Here is a 19,599-nt window from a genome sequence, read left to right on the forward strand (position 1 = left end):
AGTGGTGACATTATTCCCAATCTGGTGCTTCTGTTAAAAAGGCTGGTAAGATATATGGCAAAGGAGTGAGATGACAATTTTAGGAAATTGGGGGAAGGGCCGCCATCTGACCCCACAAAGCTAGAGTTTTTTGTCTGGTTTATATGTAGCAGTTTCCCTTTGTCTGCTGTAAAAGCTTCCTGACTGTAAATATACTAACCTCATTCAATCAGAACTGAGGTGATGCTTTTGAGTTATAGATAATAGCATCATTGAACATTGACTACTTTCTTTTCAAAATATTTTCTTAAAATGTTGGCAGTATTCTGCTCAGAAGCATGGACAGATGGTGATGGGAGTATAGGACTAAAGAAGACAGAGTGTATGGTTCTCCAGTAGTCATTAGAAGATTTTACTAGTATGTTGTCCCAGTCAGCGAACTTCTTCCTATGATCCTTTTTTGTTCTAGGTCAGTTTTTTTCCCTGTGATTACTGACCACAAAGTCTTCCCCAAAGGGACTTAAGCACATTCATTTCCTGTACCAGTTAGCCCCAGTACGGAAGTGATGGATATGCAAGAGGGGTTGTCATCCAGGCAGACATGGGGGTGTTTGTGCCTCCACCTGTCTCCTTTCCACACATGCTTGCTGTTGAAGAGGGATGCTCTTATCACAGTGGCCAGGTTAGTCTGGCTTATTAACCATCCAAGGGCCCTCTGCATACATACATACTTTACGTTACCAGCTATGGAACTAAATGGCCAACCCTCCACACTAATCAACAGCTGCACTATGCCAGGTAAGCTGTGAAGGCATTGTTACTAACTGGGTTTAACCCCACCACCTGTTGGCAGATAAGAGCACCTGGGTCTCTACAGAGATCTCATATGTCTACCCCACATGCATACTTGCTCCCAAATACATAACCCTGAGAGTTAACATTACTGACTTGAGGGAAAACCAAGCTTACATCCCTCTGCTTAAAACCATTTGAGTCTAGCAAGCCTCTGTCAGTGGACTGAAAGAAGCCATCCATATATAATGAATCATCAAAAGATAATGGATATTCATAAAGAAGGGAAGGAAATAAGGAAAAAGGTACAGAACAGGAAGAAAGAAAGATCAATGAATGGGCATAGATGTTTAATTATAGCAGACAGCTATGCAAAATAAATGGTAGCTCACCCTCACCCTTTAAGTCTGAAAAAGAGAAATGCATTAAACACAGTGGACTAACTCAGACTCTTGCAAAGAAGAGCATTCAGAACTAAATTCTACTGCAATAAACACTAAAACAAAATTCTCCAAATATGGCCACAACTAGAACAGTCAGAAAGCCTGTGTCTCTAATGGACACAGGCAACCTGTGAATGGTTCATCTCCCAGACCCCTGCTTGTAAATGGTTCATCTCCCAAGTCCTTGCTTACACTTATCAAGGTATCAGAACTTGTCAGAGATTTGGGATGCATGGCTAGGCTTAAAAAGGCCATTGTTTTCGCTAGCCTAGTAAACACTTATGAAACTATAAGGTTCTGGCTAAACAGGGAAATGTACATGCACAGGCATCTAAAAAAACTCCCTTTCTTCAAGGTATTAATAATAGATAAATTTCATCTGGGGGAAAAAGAACAAATATTTCAGCACACCGGCAAAAAAGGAACAATGAAACACTATCCACAAGCCACATACATATGTGCTTCAATCTTTCTATGACCTCATAAGTGGAAAAAGTTCAGAAATACTGAGATTTATGAGAAACCTCAAATGTTATTCCAGCACAGAAGCAAGAAATTAAAGGTCCCAAGTCAGATGCAGATTATATCTGACGACTGTTCCTTAACACCTGAGCATAGATAAAGAAGGTCTTAGTCCTTGAATTGGTGGTGGATTTGATGAAATCAAGACATATCTGACCTCAAGTGATTACCAAAAAGGAGGGTATGCATTTTACTTACTATAAGAGAGTAATTCTTCAGTACAGAACTGTACAGCTATGTAAAATGCAACCATTATACAAACTAAGGCCAATTTAAAGGAATAAAAACACTGTAATACTGTAGAAATTCTGATATTAATTCAACCCAACATTTGCAGAGTAACAAACTGATATAAAACTTGTTACAGCAAATTGTGCTTCTTTGTAGTATTTAAAATAGGGTGATATAATATTGTAGAAATGACCCATTCTCATTTGGACCAAAAAAAAAAACAAAAAACAAAAAAGATGTGGTCACCCATGCATGGAGATCTATAAGTATGGAGATGTGGCCAGGACTGATATCTCCCAGTGGCAGGAATCTTTTTGCAGTCACTGTTAGTAAGGCAACTTGTCATCTCCAGAAGTCTAATTCTGGTTGAAGGATTGACTTATGTTGCTGTTGTTGGTCAAAGGTCTCTGTCACCAGCTGCATAAAGGTCAAGCTATAAAATAAGAAACAGAATGCAGAAATACTGGGAATGAATAAGGCTTCTTATACAGTATGTGGCCATTGATTGAGAATGAAGTTGGGTTCTGCAATGCAGCTTTGGATCTGAATTTTAGCTAAAGGATTTTGGTATATGTCAGTTTTGCTTTTTCAAGCTATCCATTTGCATAATCCAAGATTTCTCCTGGGCCTTAAGAGAAACAGGCATATGATGAACTTAGGGGCACTCTAATTTTGGCCACCTAACTTTATTTTGCCTGTTTGTGTTTAAAACGCTAAATAAAAGACAGATTCTTTTCTCATATTCAGTACACAGTTCATTGTGTACAAGTATATCTAGTTTATGGTTTTGTTGTAGTGAGTAAATGGAGTCATCTCTTGCACTTTATATAACTGCAGTTATTAGATCCATTCTCTTATCTATGTTCTACACATTGGTTTAGTAAAGCAACCTCACTCCCTAGCTATTCTGCCATCTTTTTAGGTAAAAATGTAACAACATTTCCATCTATTTTATATATATATATATATATATATATATATATATATATATATATATATATATATATATATATATATATATATATATATATATAGTTTGTTCAACATCTGTTTAATTGACTGCAGTTGATCAATTATACAGATAGTTATAGTGTATGAGATCAAAAATCCTCAGGTAGGGGAATATTCATTTACCATCTCATTGTTAGTATGCATAATTAGCATGACTTGTAGGGGGGCACAACGGGATGTTGTTTTATTTGCATGCACTGAGCAGCAACTTCAGCGAATGTGTACTAGAAAGTTGACATTTCCATTTTCAATGTAGAGTGGTCTATCTTCAGGATATCGAGATTTGTGTTAGTCAACCATCTGAAGGTAAACTGTATATATATCTACACACACACACACATACACACACACACACACACACACACACACATATATATATATATATATATATATATATATATATATATATATATGGGTTCCCTTCACATGGTCTCATAATTTTATTTATTTATTTATTTTACATTTGTTTACCGGGCTAGTCTAACTGGATACATGTCCATTTTCAGTAGAGGCCCGGGGAGAAAAGCTCCTAGATACATACAGCTAATTAACTTATTTCTATCTATGAGTAACACAAATATGCAAAAGAAAAAATACAAAAAAAATAAGCATAAACAGCACTAAATTACAGGATAAAAATAACAATTCTAGCTAAATAATCTGTATAGGATGCAGTTAAGTAACTATAGAGCTAGTCAGGTTTGGAGCAATGACATAGCCAGTGAGATTTGAGATATACTTTCAGATTGTTTTTGAAACTGGAGAGAGGAAGTGTAGAAATATCATTTGGTAGAAGATTCCAGGCTTTCCCTACAGTATTAGAAAAAGAGAGTCACTGGCCTTGTTGTTTATTTTGGTAGTATGTGCTAAGAGTTTATGTGAGGACCTTAGGGAATCTAGGTTTTATAGGGAGTGATTAGTGTGGATAGAGCAGGTGTTTTGGATGGTGTGTAAAGGGTTTTGTGAGCTATAGTTAGTTGATGGAATTTAATTAGGTTCTGTAGTTCAAGCCAGCCTAGCTGTTTTAGATTGAGGCAATGATGGGTTCTATAAGGGTTTCCTGTGGCAAATCTGGCGATGTTATTATAGGACATTTCCAGTTTGCTGAGATTGTTTTAGAAAGTTTAGTAAAGATGGGTGAAGCATATAGAAGAGGAGATATTAGATGTGTGTGCTATTGTTGTACGAGCAGAGGGTAGGAGAAAGATTTAATCCGATACAGGAGCCTATTTTCTATTAACAGATTTAATAGTATTGTTTATATGTATATCAAAGTTTAGTTTATTGTCGATGGTGACTCCTAGCAGTTTAGTGGTAGGTTCTGGGGATATAATAGTATTGTTGGTAGAAGTGACTGAGAAATCTAATGTGGGGAATTTACTGTTGGGAGAGAAAAGGAGTTTAGTCTTTTGAGGTTTAAGAGAAGGCATCTATGTGTAAACCATTTCTCAACTGTGTTGAAGACTTGTTGGGTAAGGTGTAGGAGGTCTGAAGAGGATGAGGCTGAGCATATAAGTGTGGAATCATCTGCATATTGTATACAAGAGGCTTGAGGGATAGCCAGGTGGAGATCATTGATGAAAATGGAAAAAAGTAAAGGTCCAAGGATGGAACCTTGGGGGACACCTAGGTTGACTGGTAGGTGGGTAGAGAGACTTGTGCCATAGTACGGCCTGCTGTCTTTTGTCAAGGTAGGACTGGAACCACTTAATGGAGGATGTGTCAAGTGATAGGGATTTTATTATGGTGATGAGAATTTGGTGATTCACCATATCAAAAGCTTTAGATAGGTCAATGAATAGGGCAGAAGAGAGTTTGTTTAGACTACGGTGTTTGTTGATAATATCTGTAAAGGAGAGAAGGGCAGTGGAGGTACTGTGTGAAGGTCTAAAACCATGCTGGCAGTTAGCTAAAAGATTATTTTGTGTTAAATGTTGAAGTAGTTGTTTATGGATGCATTTTTCCATAATTTTAGCTATAGGTGAGAGGAGGGCAATTGGTCGAAAGTTGGAAAGTTCAGTAGATTGGCCACCTTTGTGGAGGGGGATAATATGGGAGATTTTCCAAATGGAGGGATATAGCTTTCAGTAATGGTTCTGTTGATTAGGATTGATATAGGGTAGGCAATGGATTTAGCGGCTAGTTGCAGAAATTCTGCTGGTAGTTGGTCTGCGAGGAGAGCATGGTTTCAATTTCTGAAGGAGGGTAAGTACATATGATGTAGGGATGGGTTGAAGTTGGAAGGAAGGAGAAGAGTTTGTTTTATTAGTAGGTAAAGTGAAATTATCAGGTGAGAGCTGGCTAGCTAGTGTTTGTATAGTGTTAGTGAAGAATGTGTTAAATTCATTAGCTATATTTATTGAAGTTTTGTGTTCAGTATTTTGAGGGCTAGGAGTGGTAGTTTGCCCTGGGTGGAGTAGTTGGTTGATGCTGGACCAGAACCTCTGTGGTTTGGTTTGATTTGTTTGTTGGGAAAGTAGGTAGTAATTCTTTTTATCCGATATTACAGCTCTTTTTGTTTGATTTCTTAGTTGTCTGAAGGTTTGTTGGTGGATAGGACTTTGAGTCTTTTTCCAAATTTCCCAGTGTTTGTTTCTATCTTTGATTTTTTGTTTGGTTTCTTTAGATAGCCATGGCGCATGTTTGTTTTTTGTTCTAATTTGTCTGGTTGGGGCATGGCGGTCCAGGATGGTAAGAAAGTTGGAGTTAAAGTAAGTAACGGCATCGTCTAAGGATAAATTAAGCAGTGGTAACCAGTTACATGCTTTTAGTTCCATCTGGAATAGTTCTGAGTTAAAGTTCTTTTTGGATCTGATGCTTATTGTGGATGTTGGAGGGACAGTTGGTTTTATGTTTGATGATGTAGGTAAGTGAGTGGTCACTTAAATCATCTGGGAGAGTTCCTGAGTCATAAGTATGGGAGGACGGTTAATAAGAATCCAGTCTAATAGGCTAGATTTTTGTTGGATCTATTTATTCTGGTAGGAGGTGATAGTTTGGGAATACCCATATAGGTTTATGTGGTTAGAAGGAGGTTACTGCAGAGGGAGGTCCAGTCTATATTTGTATCACCTAGGATGATAGTTTCTTGAGGTAGGTTTTGGGATAGCCAGGAGAGAATATTTTCCATAGTTGCTATATTGTTACCAGGGGGTATGTATAAACAGATGATATAGATAGATTTGGAGTTGTTGATAAGAAGCTTTGTGATAAGAATCTCTGCATTGGAGTCTAGTGGTGGTTTGAGGTTATGGGTGGTTAAATTTAGGCAAGGTTTATATAGGATAGCAACTCCTCCACCTTTTTTGGAGGTTCGGTCGAGTCTTAGGATATTATATCCAGGTGGGATGATCTGATTGTCCTTGGTTGTAGGTTTTAACCAAGTTTCAGTTAAGCATAGAATATCAAAGGAGTAGACTTCAGTCAGGGCTTGTAATTGTGTAACTTTATTGTTTATGCTGCGTATATTAAGATGAGCAATAGAGAGAGAGTTAGATTTTTTAGAAAATATATGGGTAGGAAACATTAAATAAATAATGCCGACCTTCATATTGCCGAGACCATATGATCGACATTTGAAATGTCGACCATGTGTAACTGGCATCTCCGTACAGTGTGGAATTGAAAGATTTCCATGTTCTGCACTGTAGTGCGATCTCGGAGTTGGTATATTCAAGATCCAGGGGGTGGGTGTGCAGACCAAATGAAAAACTTCATAGAGTTTAAAAATCTGAGTAGCTCTACCACTGTTAACTTAGAAATGGGTGCTAACATGGGTCCTGCAGGGGTGTGGAAACAAAAAAAAGTGGTAACATTGATTCTACATGGGAGCGAGCAAGTCCAGGAGTTCAATATTGTGGTCTTCAGTGTTCTGATATTTTGATATGATAGTCTAGGGATTATCATTTGCAAGACTGTGATAGTTTTTCGCACACACACACACACACACACACACACACACACACACACACACACACACACACACACACACATATATATTAAGAAGCATGGTCACTGAAACCAAGAAAAAATGAAAAAAACAATGAAAATAATTTTGGTATATTGGTGCACTTCTGTAAGTATCCCAGATGACCACAAAAATGAGGCTAGATTGTTTAGTGCTTTCGTTCCAACTTTTATTAATCAGGAACTTCCTCAGAAACAGGTTTGTTCCAGTACAGTTTTTATTGTTTAATACCATACCCCACAACCTCTAAGCACAAGAAAAGTACAGTTTTGTACCTACCATAAATGTAGATGTTCGAGGATCCACATTGCTGCAGTCCTAACCATTGGGTAGTCCGCTGTCCAGTCGGCCCGAATACCAAAGTATATGGCTGACGTCGGTCAAGGCACATTAGACTGACGTCAGGACGTCAGGGTACTAATGCGCATGACCGACGTCATATCCTCAGTCTTTTCTTGCCCCAGATGTCAGAAGACCCTAAAAAGACAAGGCCCAATCCAAAACACCAAAAAAGCCCTGCACCAAACTGATATACAATATATATATATACACATGTACAAAAATATATAGCAACTCACACCACCACCCCTAAACACAGAGGGGAAGGCGGGAGGGTAAATTGGACTGCAGCAATGTGGATCCTCGAACATCTACATTTATGGTAGGTACAAAACTGTACTATGTTCTTCATTCCACATTGCTGCAGTCCTAACCATTGGGTAGAATCCCAAAGCAGAGGTAAGGGAGGCTGGCAAATCATAAGGAAGCAGGAGCTGTCAACATGCCTTGCAAAATAGCTGTGGCAAAACCAGCCCTAGATTTAGAGTAGAGAGGAAGGTGGTAATGCTTAGAGAAAGTATGCACTGAACTCCAAGTAGCTGCCTCCAAAATATCCTTAGTTGCCACCCCTTAGAAATGCTGTTGAAGTGGCAGTAGCCCTAGTGGAATGAGGCCTAATCCCAGCTGGAATCTCCTTGCCATGATGGGAATAACAAAATGAAATGCAAAACCCAATCCACTTAGAAATAGTTTGCTTAGACACAGGCTTGCCCTGAGAACTCAAAGCAAAAGAAACAAACAACTGCTGAGACTGCCTGAAATCCTTAGTCCTGCTTAAATAATAACGCAACTGCCTATGTACATCTAAAGTGTGCAAAATCTTTTCCCCTTTATTTTGGGGATCTGCATAGAAAGTAGGCAAATGAATAGTTTGGTTTAAAGCCACACTAGAAACCACCTTAGGCATAAAGGAAGGATTAGTACGTAATGATACCCTATCCTTATGGAAAATCAGAAAGGGCTCTACTGCCATAAGGGCCTGCAACTCAGAAACCCTTCTTGCAGAAGTAATAGCCAACAAAAAGCAGTCTTCCATGACAAATATTTCAAATCAGCAGTACCGCAGGCTCAAAAGGTTGTAGAGTAAGTTTTTCCAACACAAAATTGAGATCCCAAGCAGGAGTAGGAGCTCTACGTGGGGGTCTTATATTCTTTGCCCCTCTGAGAAACTGCTTGAACAAAGGATGCGAAAACAATGGTGGGTCACAATCATAGTGAGCTGAAATTGCTGCAGCATGAATCTTAATGGAAGAGAAGGACAAACCTTTGTCCAATAACTCAGTAAGATATTGAAGAGCCACACTCAAATTAGGCTCAGAAATCTCCAAATCCCTTGCTGCACTCCAAAATAAAAATCTCTTCCATTTTTCTGCATACACTTTCCTTGTACTAGGTCTTCTAGCTTCCATAATCACATTTAAAACTTGTTGAGGAAGTTGAGACCGGCTGTCTCAAAACAGAATATGCCATGCTGTTAGATGAAGAGAGCGAAGCTTGACATTGAGCAGGTGGCCGTCTCTCTGAGACAACAGGTGTGGAATCAAGGGTAAAGGCCATGGAGGCTTCTTTACTAGACTCCTCAGTAATGGGTACCAGTGCTGCCGAGGCCAATCTGGAGCTATTAAAATCATCCTTGGCTTGTCTTGTCTGACCTTTAGAAGCACCTTTGGAAGAAGAGGCAGAGGTGGAAACGCATACACATGAAGATTTTTCCAACTGAACGAAAGAGCATCCACTTTCCAAGCTGTGTGATGTAACCTCTTTGTACAAAACTTTGGCAGCTGGTGGTTTAGTGGAGAAGCGAACAGAGCTATGTCTGGAGTTCCGCAGGACACTGTCAACCTTTGAAATACATGAAGATCCAGTTTCCACTCGTGGGGATCCATGATTTGTCTGCTTAACACATCTGCTAAGGAGTTCTGTGCTCCGGCAGAAACCTTGCCTGAAGAGTTAGTTGCAAGCTGAGCGCAGTCTCCCCATAAAATCATTGCTTGCCTGCACAATGGGTAAGAATGTGTTCCCCTTGTTTGTTGATCGCACCACATGACAGTTGTGTTGTCTGTTAGAATCAACACCTGCCCTGGAAGAAGTAACTCCTTGAAAGCCATTAATGCAAATTGGACTGCTAACATCTCCTTCATGTTGATATGTAGATGCTGTAGTCTGGCAGGCCACTTGTCTTGGATCCACTTTCCATTTAGCTGAGCTCTCGCAGCAATGCCTGAGGCATCTGTCGTTAGAATCTGACGTGCCTCTGCCCGGGTCACAGAGAGTCCCTTGTTTAGGTGACATTCCTGAGCCCACCACAAAATTCCTTTTGAATGCAAGGTATTATTTGAATGACAGTGTCCAAATCCTGGCAGTGCTGTGTCCATACATTTTTGAGATACCATTGTAGCTTCCTCATATGCAGTTTGGCATTGGGAAGCACCAGAATACAAGATGCCATGAACCCTAAGGCTTGAAGGACTGTCCTTGCAGTCAGCCCGGACTGAAGAGATAGCTGATGGAAGTAACTGGAAAGATTCTTTTGTTTGTCCGGGGTTAAAAAGGCCATCTGGGCTGCTGTATTCAGTCTCACACCCAGAAAGCACATGTCTTGAGAGGGTACTAGACTGGACTTTATTTCGCTCACAGAATACCCTAGGCATCTTAGCACTGCTATGACATATTCCAGATGCTGTAGAAGGTCTTCCTTTTCTTGAGCCAGAATCAGGCAGTCGTCCAAGTAAGGATAGATTTGAATTCCTTTTAGCCTGAAGTAAGCTATCACTGGAGCCAGAACCTTTGTGAATACTCTGGGCAGTAGATAAGCCAAAGGGCAATGCAGAGAACTGATAATGAGAATTTCCAGCTCGAAACACAGATACTTCCTGCAACACAGTCTTATAGGCACATGAAGGTAAGCTTCCTTGAGATCTAAAGTTACCATCCAATGATCTTTGCCCAGCAGAGGTAAAAGCTGTTGTAACGTCAACATTTTGAACTTGGGAATGTCCAGATAAGTGTTGAGGATAGATAAATCCAAAATTGGTCTCCACGTGTTCCCCTTCTTTGGTACTAGGAACAGGCGAGAATAAAATCCTAGGCCCCTTTCTGGTATAGGGACTGGCTGAATGGCCCCTATTTGGAGTAACAGAGAAATTTGCTTGTGAGCCTCTTCCTTTGTGGAGGAGGAACGTCTGGCATGCCTTTGAAAGGGGCAATGTGTGGAAATAAAACCTGTAACCGTGGTGAATGATATCCAACACCCATCTGTCTTGAGTGATTAAATCCCAATTTTCTTTGAAAAGAGACAGTCTTCCTCCCAAAGGAGCTACCAGACGAGAATCTACTGGCAGCTGAAAAGGCAGGTCATTGGGTCTGTTTACGAAAGGACTGACCCCTGCCCTCACCAGAAGTCTGAGCAGGCGAACCCCCTGTTCTAGGCCTAAAAGAACCTTGAGCTCTGCCCCTACCACGCCTAGACCTACCCCTAGACTGGGAATCAAAAGCAGGATATGTCCATCCCTTAGTAGGCCAATTTCTACTAAACTTTGGTGGCTGCACCTGCAAAAATCTTTAACAGTTTGCATAGACTTAGCTTTGTCCTCCATTTTCTTTAAAACTGCTTCCACAAGCTAACCAAATAACACATCAGACTGTAAAGTAGCATCCAAAATCCTAGTCTTAACATGCTCTGCTAAATTCTGATCCTCAACCAGGCATGCCTGAAGAACAGAACTAGTGGCAGCCACCCTCGAGGAGGCCTGCACAGCATCAAAACCACATTGCAAAGAATGCTTACCCACTTGTTCAGACACATGAACTAAATCCAGCAACTCTTTACACTCTATACCTTCCGCCAAAGCATCCACCTTAGATTTCAATTGTGAAAGGAGATAATTTTGATATTTTAGCATGTGAAACTGACAATTCAACGCTCTCATGGCTAGAGTGGAAGAAGTATACACTTTCTTTCCCCACCTATCCAAAGCCCTTGCCTCTTTATCAGTGGGAACAGGATTTTTAACCACAGAGGCCTTAACACCTTTAGGCCCCTGAGAAACAGTTTCTGGGTCCGCCCTAGGACTCTTAAACAAATACTTATGAGCTTGGGCACCCTATAGTACCTATCAGGTTTAACAGGGGCAGGAGGCAAAGAGTCAGGGTTCAGGAAGCCTCTGCAAAACATCTTCCACCACATTCAACACAGGAGGTATAGCTAAAGGCCTATGTTGGGGTAAAATAAGAATTCCTAAGCCTTTTCCTGGAATCAGAGTAATCTTGGCCTTCCCATTTAAAGTGTTCCCTCATGGAATGCAGAGTCTCTGAAAATGAGAAATCCTCAGGAGGAGAAGCTGTAGGTGTGGAATCATCCACATCAGAATCAGAATAAGGAGGAACTCCTGCAAGTCTTCCATGAAGACTCAAGCCTCTGAATACTGTTCCAAACTCTCAAACTCAGGTTCCACCCTAGGCCTCTTATCAGGAGGGGCATAGAGCCTCTAATCATAGTAATTAAATCTTCTGCCATTTTAAGCATATGTTTCTTAGGCACAGAACCTGAAGTGCTAGGAGAAGCCCCCACTGAAGCTGAACTTGGCCTACCTCTCAAAGAAGTTTTGGAAACAGTAGGAGAAGCTCTAACTATCTTGGGAAGAGAGGGAAGAATAGTTACCTGAGAAGCCCCCTCAGCCAGGCCTACCTCCAGAGAGGGCACATCCTGTAACAGTAAAGTCTCTGCCTGAGACTCTAAAGAAACTCCTGGCAAAACTTCTGGCTCCACTGAGCCTTCTAAAGAACCGACTTCCGGGACTGCCGGTTCATCAACCCTAGGCTTTGCTGTTTTGTCTTTGCGCTTTTTGGACGAAGCAGGCGTCGGAGCATCCGACGGCATTTTGTAATTACAACGCTTCCCAAACACTAACCTGGCACAGTCTAACCTTCTCTTAATAGTGCGTTTGTTAAATCTAGCACAAGAGCGGCAACCAACAACGTCGTGCTCAGGCCCTAAACAAGGTATACACAGAGTATGGTAATCCCTATGAGGTATCTGCTTCCCACAAGAAATACAGTTATTCACTTTTTCTGACATCCGGTTAAATACTGAGGCAAGAAAACCAAAATGTTCCCAACGGGGTACTTAGCCAACTTTGATTCGGTCTGAAACTCCGACTTCGGAAATATTTCAGAACGCCAACCTGCACTCGCAAAACTGCTTCTGCATCGGACCATGCGGCAAAAAAGACTGAGGATATGACGTCGGTCATGCGCATTAGTACCCTGACGTCCTGACGTCAGTCTAATGCGCCTTGACCGACGTCAGCCATATACTTTGGTATTCGGGCCGACTGGACAGCGGACTACCCAATGGTTAGGACTGCAGCAATGTGGAATGAAGAACATCATGGACAAAGCCAAAAATAATGGATGGACAAAAGCAAAAATAGGGACATATTTTAAATGTTACTCTTATAAACACAACTGCTGGAATAACAGGTTTTGCATTGGAATGCATTTTCTGAAGAATATGAAGTCTGAAACTCAAGTGTCTGTCATTATTTAATGACATCAGTTCACAATGATTTGCCAAAGTACTACAATTTTAACTTCCAAGATGACTGCGCCCTGATCAACAGCTTAATTTCAGCTCTCCCAGTGTAAAAAAGAAATTGAGAGATAAGAGACAGTATCTCTTCTGGTTTTAGTAAATTTAGTTAATGGCTAATACGTGGGTGGCCATGGTGGTTCAGTGGTTAGCGTTGCCGCCTCAGAGCAAGAGTTTCTCTGGTTTGATCCTTGGCTGGGGTGCCTTCTGTGTGGAGTCTGCATGTCCTCCCTGTGGTCGCGTGGGTTTCCTCCGGGTGCTCTGGTTTCCTCCCACATCCCAAAGACATGCGTAGGTGGATTGGACACTCTAAATTGGCCTTAGGTGTGAGTGCGTGTGTGCCTTCTGTGGAAGGTTGGGCACTGGGCTGGCAACTCAATACTGTAAAACTCACTGCCAATCTTGAGTGGACAGGTGATCTGCTGTGGTGACCCCTAACCGAGAAAAAGATGAAAGAAGAAGTTACTGGCTAATAAGTGCACTGCCTGGATGCCAGCAAAGAAGAAACTTAGAAAGCCAGAAACAAAATCATCTAGAAAAGGTGAATAGAAAACATTGGCTGGGAAGAATCCTGCAGCTGTTCAGCAAAAAGCAGTTCAATCTCATGATTTAGTGCAAGACATGACTTCTGGTGATCTAGAGGAAAAATCAAACATGCTCAGAGCTGATTAAAATAAACTACCCATTGAATTGGTATATCAACTCAAATAACAAAAGGCTGGAAAAAATGAAAGAAGCTTTAAGCAGTTATTCCGATCTGATAAAAATGCAAAAAAAAAAAAAACAGGCTGAAATGAAGGAAAAAGCTTGCTGAATATGAAATTTCTCAAGAAGAGCTGTTTCAAAAAATAGAATTAGAAGACAGAACATGCATAGGAAATCTAAGAGTTCTGCTGCATTAGAGAAACTGGAAGGAACAGGCTAAAACAGTCAATGTTTAGCGGTATGGAGAATAGGCAAGAGGGGAATGGAATTTATTGGAGAAAACTGGCAATGGAACCAAGGTATTGGGAGCAAATAAGTAGAGAGAGAAAGTAATAGAATGGGAAGAGGTCATGAAGACATTTGGACTGCAGGCTGGAGACTACCTTCCCTATCAGGGATTGATATCGGAGCATAGGCAAAGAGAAAGGGATAGGGGAATCTTAAGTGAAAGACCTGCTCTAGTGGAGTTTTTAGTTAAATCTAGAACAGAGTCTGCTATTAAAGAAGGGATAATTAGTATGGCATATAAATATTGCACAATAACTACAGGAATGAATCAGAGGAAGTTAGAAAAGATTGGGAAGAGTGGTTGGCTAAGCATGTCACAAGGAAACAATGGACACAATTTATAACCCAGTGGAATGTTTCACTTAAACGAACATTCATAGGTTAGTAGTAGGCTATTGGCCCTAGCCCAGCCAAAATGTTACCCTGGCTTTTGCCACCCAAGAAAATTATTTACCTGTGCCCCTGTTTAGCAGAGCCACAGAAGTGATCCCAGGGGTGAATTTCAAATTTCCCATCCAGTCATCAAGAATTTTCTTGAAGAGTGCTAATGAGGAACTTTGTTTGATACAGATAGGTAGTTTGTTCTCTATTTAGTGTTTTTGCTTATTAGTGCTTGCCTAATAAGCGTTCATTAAATAGTACATTTGATGATGTGATATAGACCCAATTTGTGGCACTGCAAGATGTAAGAGCTGGGCAGTAGGATTAAAGTGAGCAGTCAATGCCAGCACATATCCATCGGGGGAGGGGGGTTGGCTCCCTGCATTGATGACTACCTCAGGAGTGTTGGTATAGAGCAGACAGCATTAAAGACAGTAAGGGCTTCTGCACTGCACCTAGTGTTTATATTGGGAACTGGTGAAATGTAGCTGCATTAACTGCAGAAGTCACAAGCCACTACAGGGAGGACTTAGACCTAGAAAGGGGTGCCTTGTGAGAATGATGTCTCACTTCTGGCACCCAACTTTCACCTCAAAAGGGAACTAAAGTACTTATGGGGGTCTTGCCTTATTCTGGGTGTTGCTTTAATTTACGGAATAAATGAGTCAGCTCTTGACCTGGTATGATAGAAATGGGTCATTATGATTCAGGGTAGGTGAACTTGTTGGCTATTAGGATGTAAAAATAATACCAGCTTCCTAAAATAACCTAGCACGTCAAGTTAGAAATTAAATAATCTTATTAACTTTCTGAAAAAAAAATGAAAAGGGTATGTTTTGGATAAATACATGTGCAGACATTTGAATAAGGTCAGTGCATGCAAGCTCATCAAAAATATTGCATCTGTAAATGCAGATATTTTACTGTACCATATAACGTTGCATTATTTTTGTTGATTTGTTCATTATTTTCCCATTATTATCCTAACCATGAAATGCATTTGTAACATTGAATCAAGAAATATCAAAGCACAAAAGATTGACCACATAAAAATGAAGCACAGAACATGGAAAGCACTGCAACCAGCATCTTTTCAGGGGGGGGGGGGACAAGCTCCCCATACACCCACACCCCTATTAATTATATATACCAGCTGTGAGACTGCACTACAATGGGGGTGGGAAAAATGTTCCCTGCTATAGCCTCGTTGTCCCCCCAACCATATATTGCTGTACTCTGCTTAGTAAACCTCTATTTACTTGTTAACTAAATAGCTTGTACTGTACAGTAATGCATGTAACAATCTTGGCCTTGTTCAGAGTTCAACTGGATCTTTGGACTAGTTTCGAACCAGATTAAGAAATAAAGTAAATATTTCATAATTCTAGATAGGTATTTCTTCTTTCGGTATGCTGCTGAATTGCTAACTTTACACAATGGGCTTTGCAGCATTAATTGGTTTAAAATCTTATAAAACAACTGGCATTTGGATGATTCATACCAGAGTTTACTGCTGCCAGTAAAAGTGCAGGAGCTGACAGTGGCAAATATCCTGGTATAAATACATGTTTTCATTCATCAGCATGTGTTTGCATGAGTGGAATGTTACACATCCTGAAAACAACGAGTGCAAACCAGTATGCCATTGTCTAGTGAAGACTACAAACTTTTTTTTTTATGTAAACTAGCTAAAATAAAAAAAATGCACTCTAAAGTGTATCCAGCTATCCAGGTTACATTTAAAACTGTCTCCCCAAAAGGTTAAGACCCATAGTATTATCAGATCCAATGGAACCTTACAGTTGATTAATACATCTAGTTCTTAAAAGAATTATAACACAGACATATTTTTTTTTAAACCTTTTGGGCAGCTACACAGTTTCTTCAGTAGAAAATACATTCTGCATTCTAGATGTTAGACACCTACTGAAAATCATGGCACCTAAGCCATAACCTAGGCAATATAAATACAAAATATATATATGCTTTTACAAAAAAATCCTTTTTAAACCACAAACCTCTAACAATATTGAATTTATCAAGACTAAAAAATTACCTTCTTTTCATTTGTACTCATGACTTTCTGCACCTCCTCGTCCAAAACCTGAAAAACATAAAGTAAGAAGTCTGGTTGAGTAGAGATCCAGTGCTTTATCTTTTGAAATATGAGGCCCTAAACTATGCAGTTTCATGGCTGTTCATAGCTTACTTTATTATAGATACAACTGTAATGCCTTCCTTTAATTCATAATACTGTATTTTTCAGAGGTGAATATTAGCATAACTCACTTCCTGGGATAATGATAGGTGCAACAACCATAAACACAGTAAATAATGCATAAACTTGGATATGGTTTACATAGTCAGTTTGTTTCCCCAAAAACTGTATGGTCAAAACTAGGCAACTAAATGACATTCTGCCAAAACCTCAATCTTACAAATAAAATTTGTTGTTGGGTTTGGTGCACTGCTCCCCCAGCAGTGCAAAGGGAGATTCCCTGGACAGCCACTTTATTACAATGAGTTCAGTGTTCACCCTAGTCTTAAAGAGAAAAAAGATGGAATGACCTTTTCTAAATGCCACTTTCTCAAGCAGCTTTCAAACAAAAGGTGTTTGTTGAATCATCTCTCTTTCCCAGTAAAGCAAGCATTAACTTAATGGTTGTGATTCATAGTCATTGAATGGCTTGTGTAGCATAAATTAGAATGGGCAGTGGCAATGCAGAGGTTATGGGCAATTCTAATACACAGGTAGCATGGTTGCACAAGAGGCAAAACATTTACGTATACAGCACATGCTAATGAGAGTCTAATGGAAAGAGAATGAGGAACTCCATGCAAATTTAGTGTAGTAAAATGATGATGTAAAATGGCGAACTGAATCAGAAACATGTATAATGTGTGCTCTGGGCTGCTCTGCACACCTGTTTTCTTTTGCACCCAGAACCACTGCATACATTAGAGGAGCAATACTAAAGTTAGCAGCAGATATAGCTTGGCAGCATATGTTACCAGTCTCTTTCAGAGATAGTGCCCACAATGTTGCATGCCACAGCTATCTGCACCAATAAAGGAGGCTCAGACAGCACATGACACACCTCCAGCTCACAGGCCAGCACATTATGGACTCTTCTTATGTAGACAGAAAGACTGTAAAGGAATTAGATAGACTGTGTCACCCACAAGTAGAATTGAGGGGGCGGTGGGTTATGCCCATTCCTGTGGATATGAAGGCATGTGTAATTTTAACCATTTTACCTATGGGGACCTTTCACTGACCTACTGGAGACATGTCAGGGATATTGCAAGCATCAGCATCATGAATCTTAAACCATTTCCTCTTCATTTTGCTATAGTATGTGGAAGACCAGGACTGCAGAGGTGAGAACTATCACCATGAGGGCATTTTACAAAATAACCTATTTCCTCAAGGGTCTGGGAGACACAGGATACACACACACACACACACACACACACACACACACACACACACACACACACACACACACTGCCAATATACCGCCATCAAGTCCTGAGAGATGGCAATACATCAACATGAAGGAATTTCACTCCTTGAGCTGTCAGCTTGTCTGTAATGGCCATAGCACTATTGATAATATGTCCTTGTGCCCCCCCCCAGGCAGTTCAGGACCCTATCCTATACCCATCCTGGTATTTCCCACCCTTATGTGTCATTACCCATTCCTTGCTCATTGTGCAGCCCTTCCCATTGCCTCTTTTCTACTCTCTGTATACCTGTGTCCATCTCATGTCCTCCAAAACATCTGTACATCTACCATCTCTGTCTGTTTGAGTCAGATATGTTTTGCCTGTCTGTCACTCTTATATGACCTTCTCTCCAAATCCTATCCACAGCTGTTTATCACTACCATCTAGTTCCTACACTATGAGGAAATTACCCTTTCTCAACTCTGTGGTTATCCTTTTGCTTCCTATACTTCCCTTTTCTATATTTTTATCCACTCTATTTCTTCCTCAGTTATATGATCAACAGGGTTAGCACTTTGCTATACATCCCGACAATGGTCTGTCTGTTGACCTCTATGCCATATGATCACAAGATACACTTTACTGGCCTGTCTTCATTGTGCTGAACATCACGTTGGCTGTGTACCTGGCATGTTTCTCCAGCCATAGAGCCCTGTCTGCCCTATATGTCTCTCTAAATTGTGCAGTCCTTTGCTCAAACTGCTGCTGTTATTCAATGCTTAATTTACATCTGATTAGCTGCTTGGTTCTTCACACAGTGACCTCCTTGAAAATTAGTACTGTGCAGGTGGGCTAAACTTGTCTACGAAACCCAGCCACTGTGGCAAAAAAAAAAAAAAAAAACTTTTGCATGATTCAAAGATTAATTAATGCACACGATGCAGGACACAGAACTATGGAAACTGGTATCAAAGAGTGCTATATGTAGCAGAATGAGACTGGATGGCTGGAAAAGCAAGAACAAAAGAGTGTCAGTTGTTCAAAGAGAGCAGTCATGCCTTTAGTATTAATGCCAGCTGACTCATTGTACAGGTGCTAACAATTAAGTGTTAATGTCATTGCTCGCATATGTAATTGTAACTTCTCTGTGGAAAAGATCTCAATCTAAGAGTTGCTAATACTGTATTATGTAATTATAGCTAATTTACTCACGTTCTTTTTTTAATATTTAGATGATATATCAGCAATATAGAGTGAATGCAGATGAAAGTAAAGGACAGATTTATTTAATATGAATACTTAAATATCTTACTGTATCTGATTCACTTGGCGAAATTAACATCACTTCTCTTAGTGATATTATTCAGTTATATTATGAAGTTTGGTTTATAATTTGATTGCAATGACAAAAAAGTTAAAATAAAGCTAAAGAAAGGTTTTGTTTTAAATGGAATGTTTTTATTTTAGTATATGTAGACTTCCTACAGATTCATCCAGCTACACAGTTATGACAAGCTCTACAAGATTCTCTCTCTGCAGTGTTACTATGAACTGTATATGTCACAAGCAGTGTGGTGAACTATACCCTTGATTGTTACATTTCATATTAGTGATGTAGAGTAACTATGCTGCTGCTTTTTTCAATCAAAATGAGTTGTGTCCAGTTGGAATTTCCCAGTTAACAAACTAGTAAAAAAATAACCAACCAAATTAAATATTTTTTGTGTATTAAGGTGGAAAACAGGACAAGTGCAGAGTGACAATCAACCGCAGAGGCACAACGTTTTGTAATTATTTTACAATTCCACAATACGACGAGGTGAATAGGAATCAGCCGGGATGTAGAGGACAGAGCAGCAGCACAGATACTGGTACAGGTTTTGGTCACTGTGCTGATAAAT

The 19,599-nt window shown here is 40.0% G+C and overlaps 1 protein-coding gene across 2 annotated transcripts in view; it reads right to left on the reverse strand.

The window, feature by feature from the left end:
• The window catches only part of CRIP1 (cysteine rich protein 1), a 118,630-nt gene that overhangs the window by 2,560 nt on the left and 96,471 nt on the right, over window positions 1-19,599 (reverse strand). For both annotated transcript variants that reach the window (XM_044074104.1, XM_044074105.1), the window contains exon 4: window positions 16,305-16,352. In XM_044074104.1, coding sequence (XP_043930039.1) covers window positions 16,312-16,352 — 41 coding nt within the window. In that variant the 3' untranslated portion in view covers window positions 16,305-16,311. The remainder of the gene's footprint in view (window positions 1-16,304; window positions 16,353-19,599) is intronic.

Source organism: Protopterus annectens, chromosome 6.part0 (assembly GCF_019279795.1).
Source record: "Protopterus annectens isolate FY-2018-M chromosome 6.part0, PAN1.0, whole genome shotgun sequence".
Taxonomy (NCBI): domain Eukaryota; kingdom Metazoa; phylum Chordata; order Ceratodontiformes; family Protopteridae; genus Protopterus; species Protopterus annectens.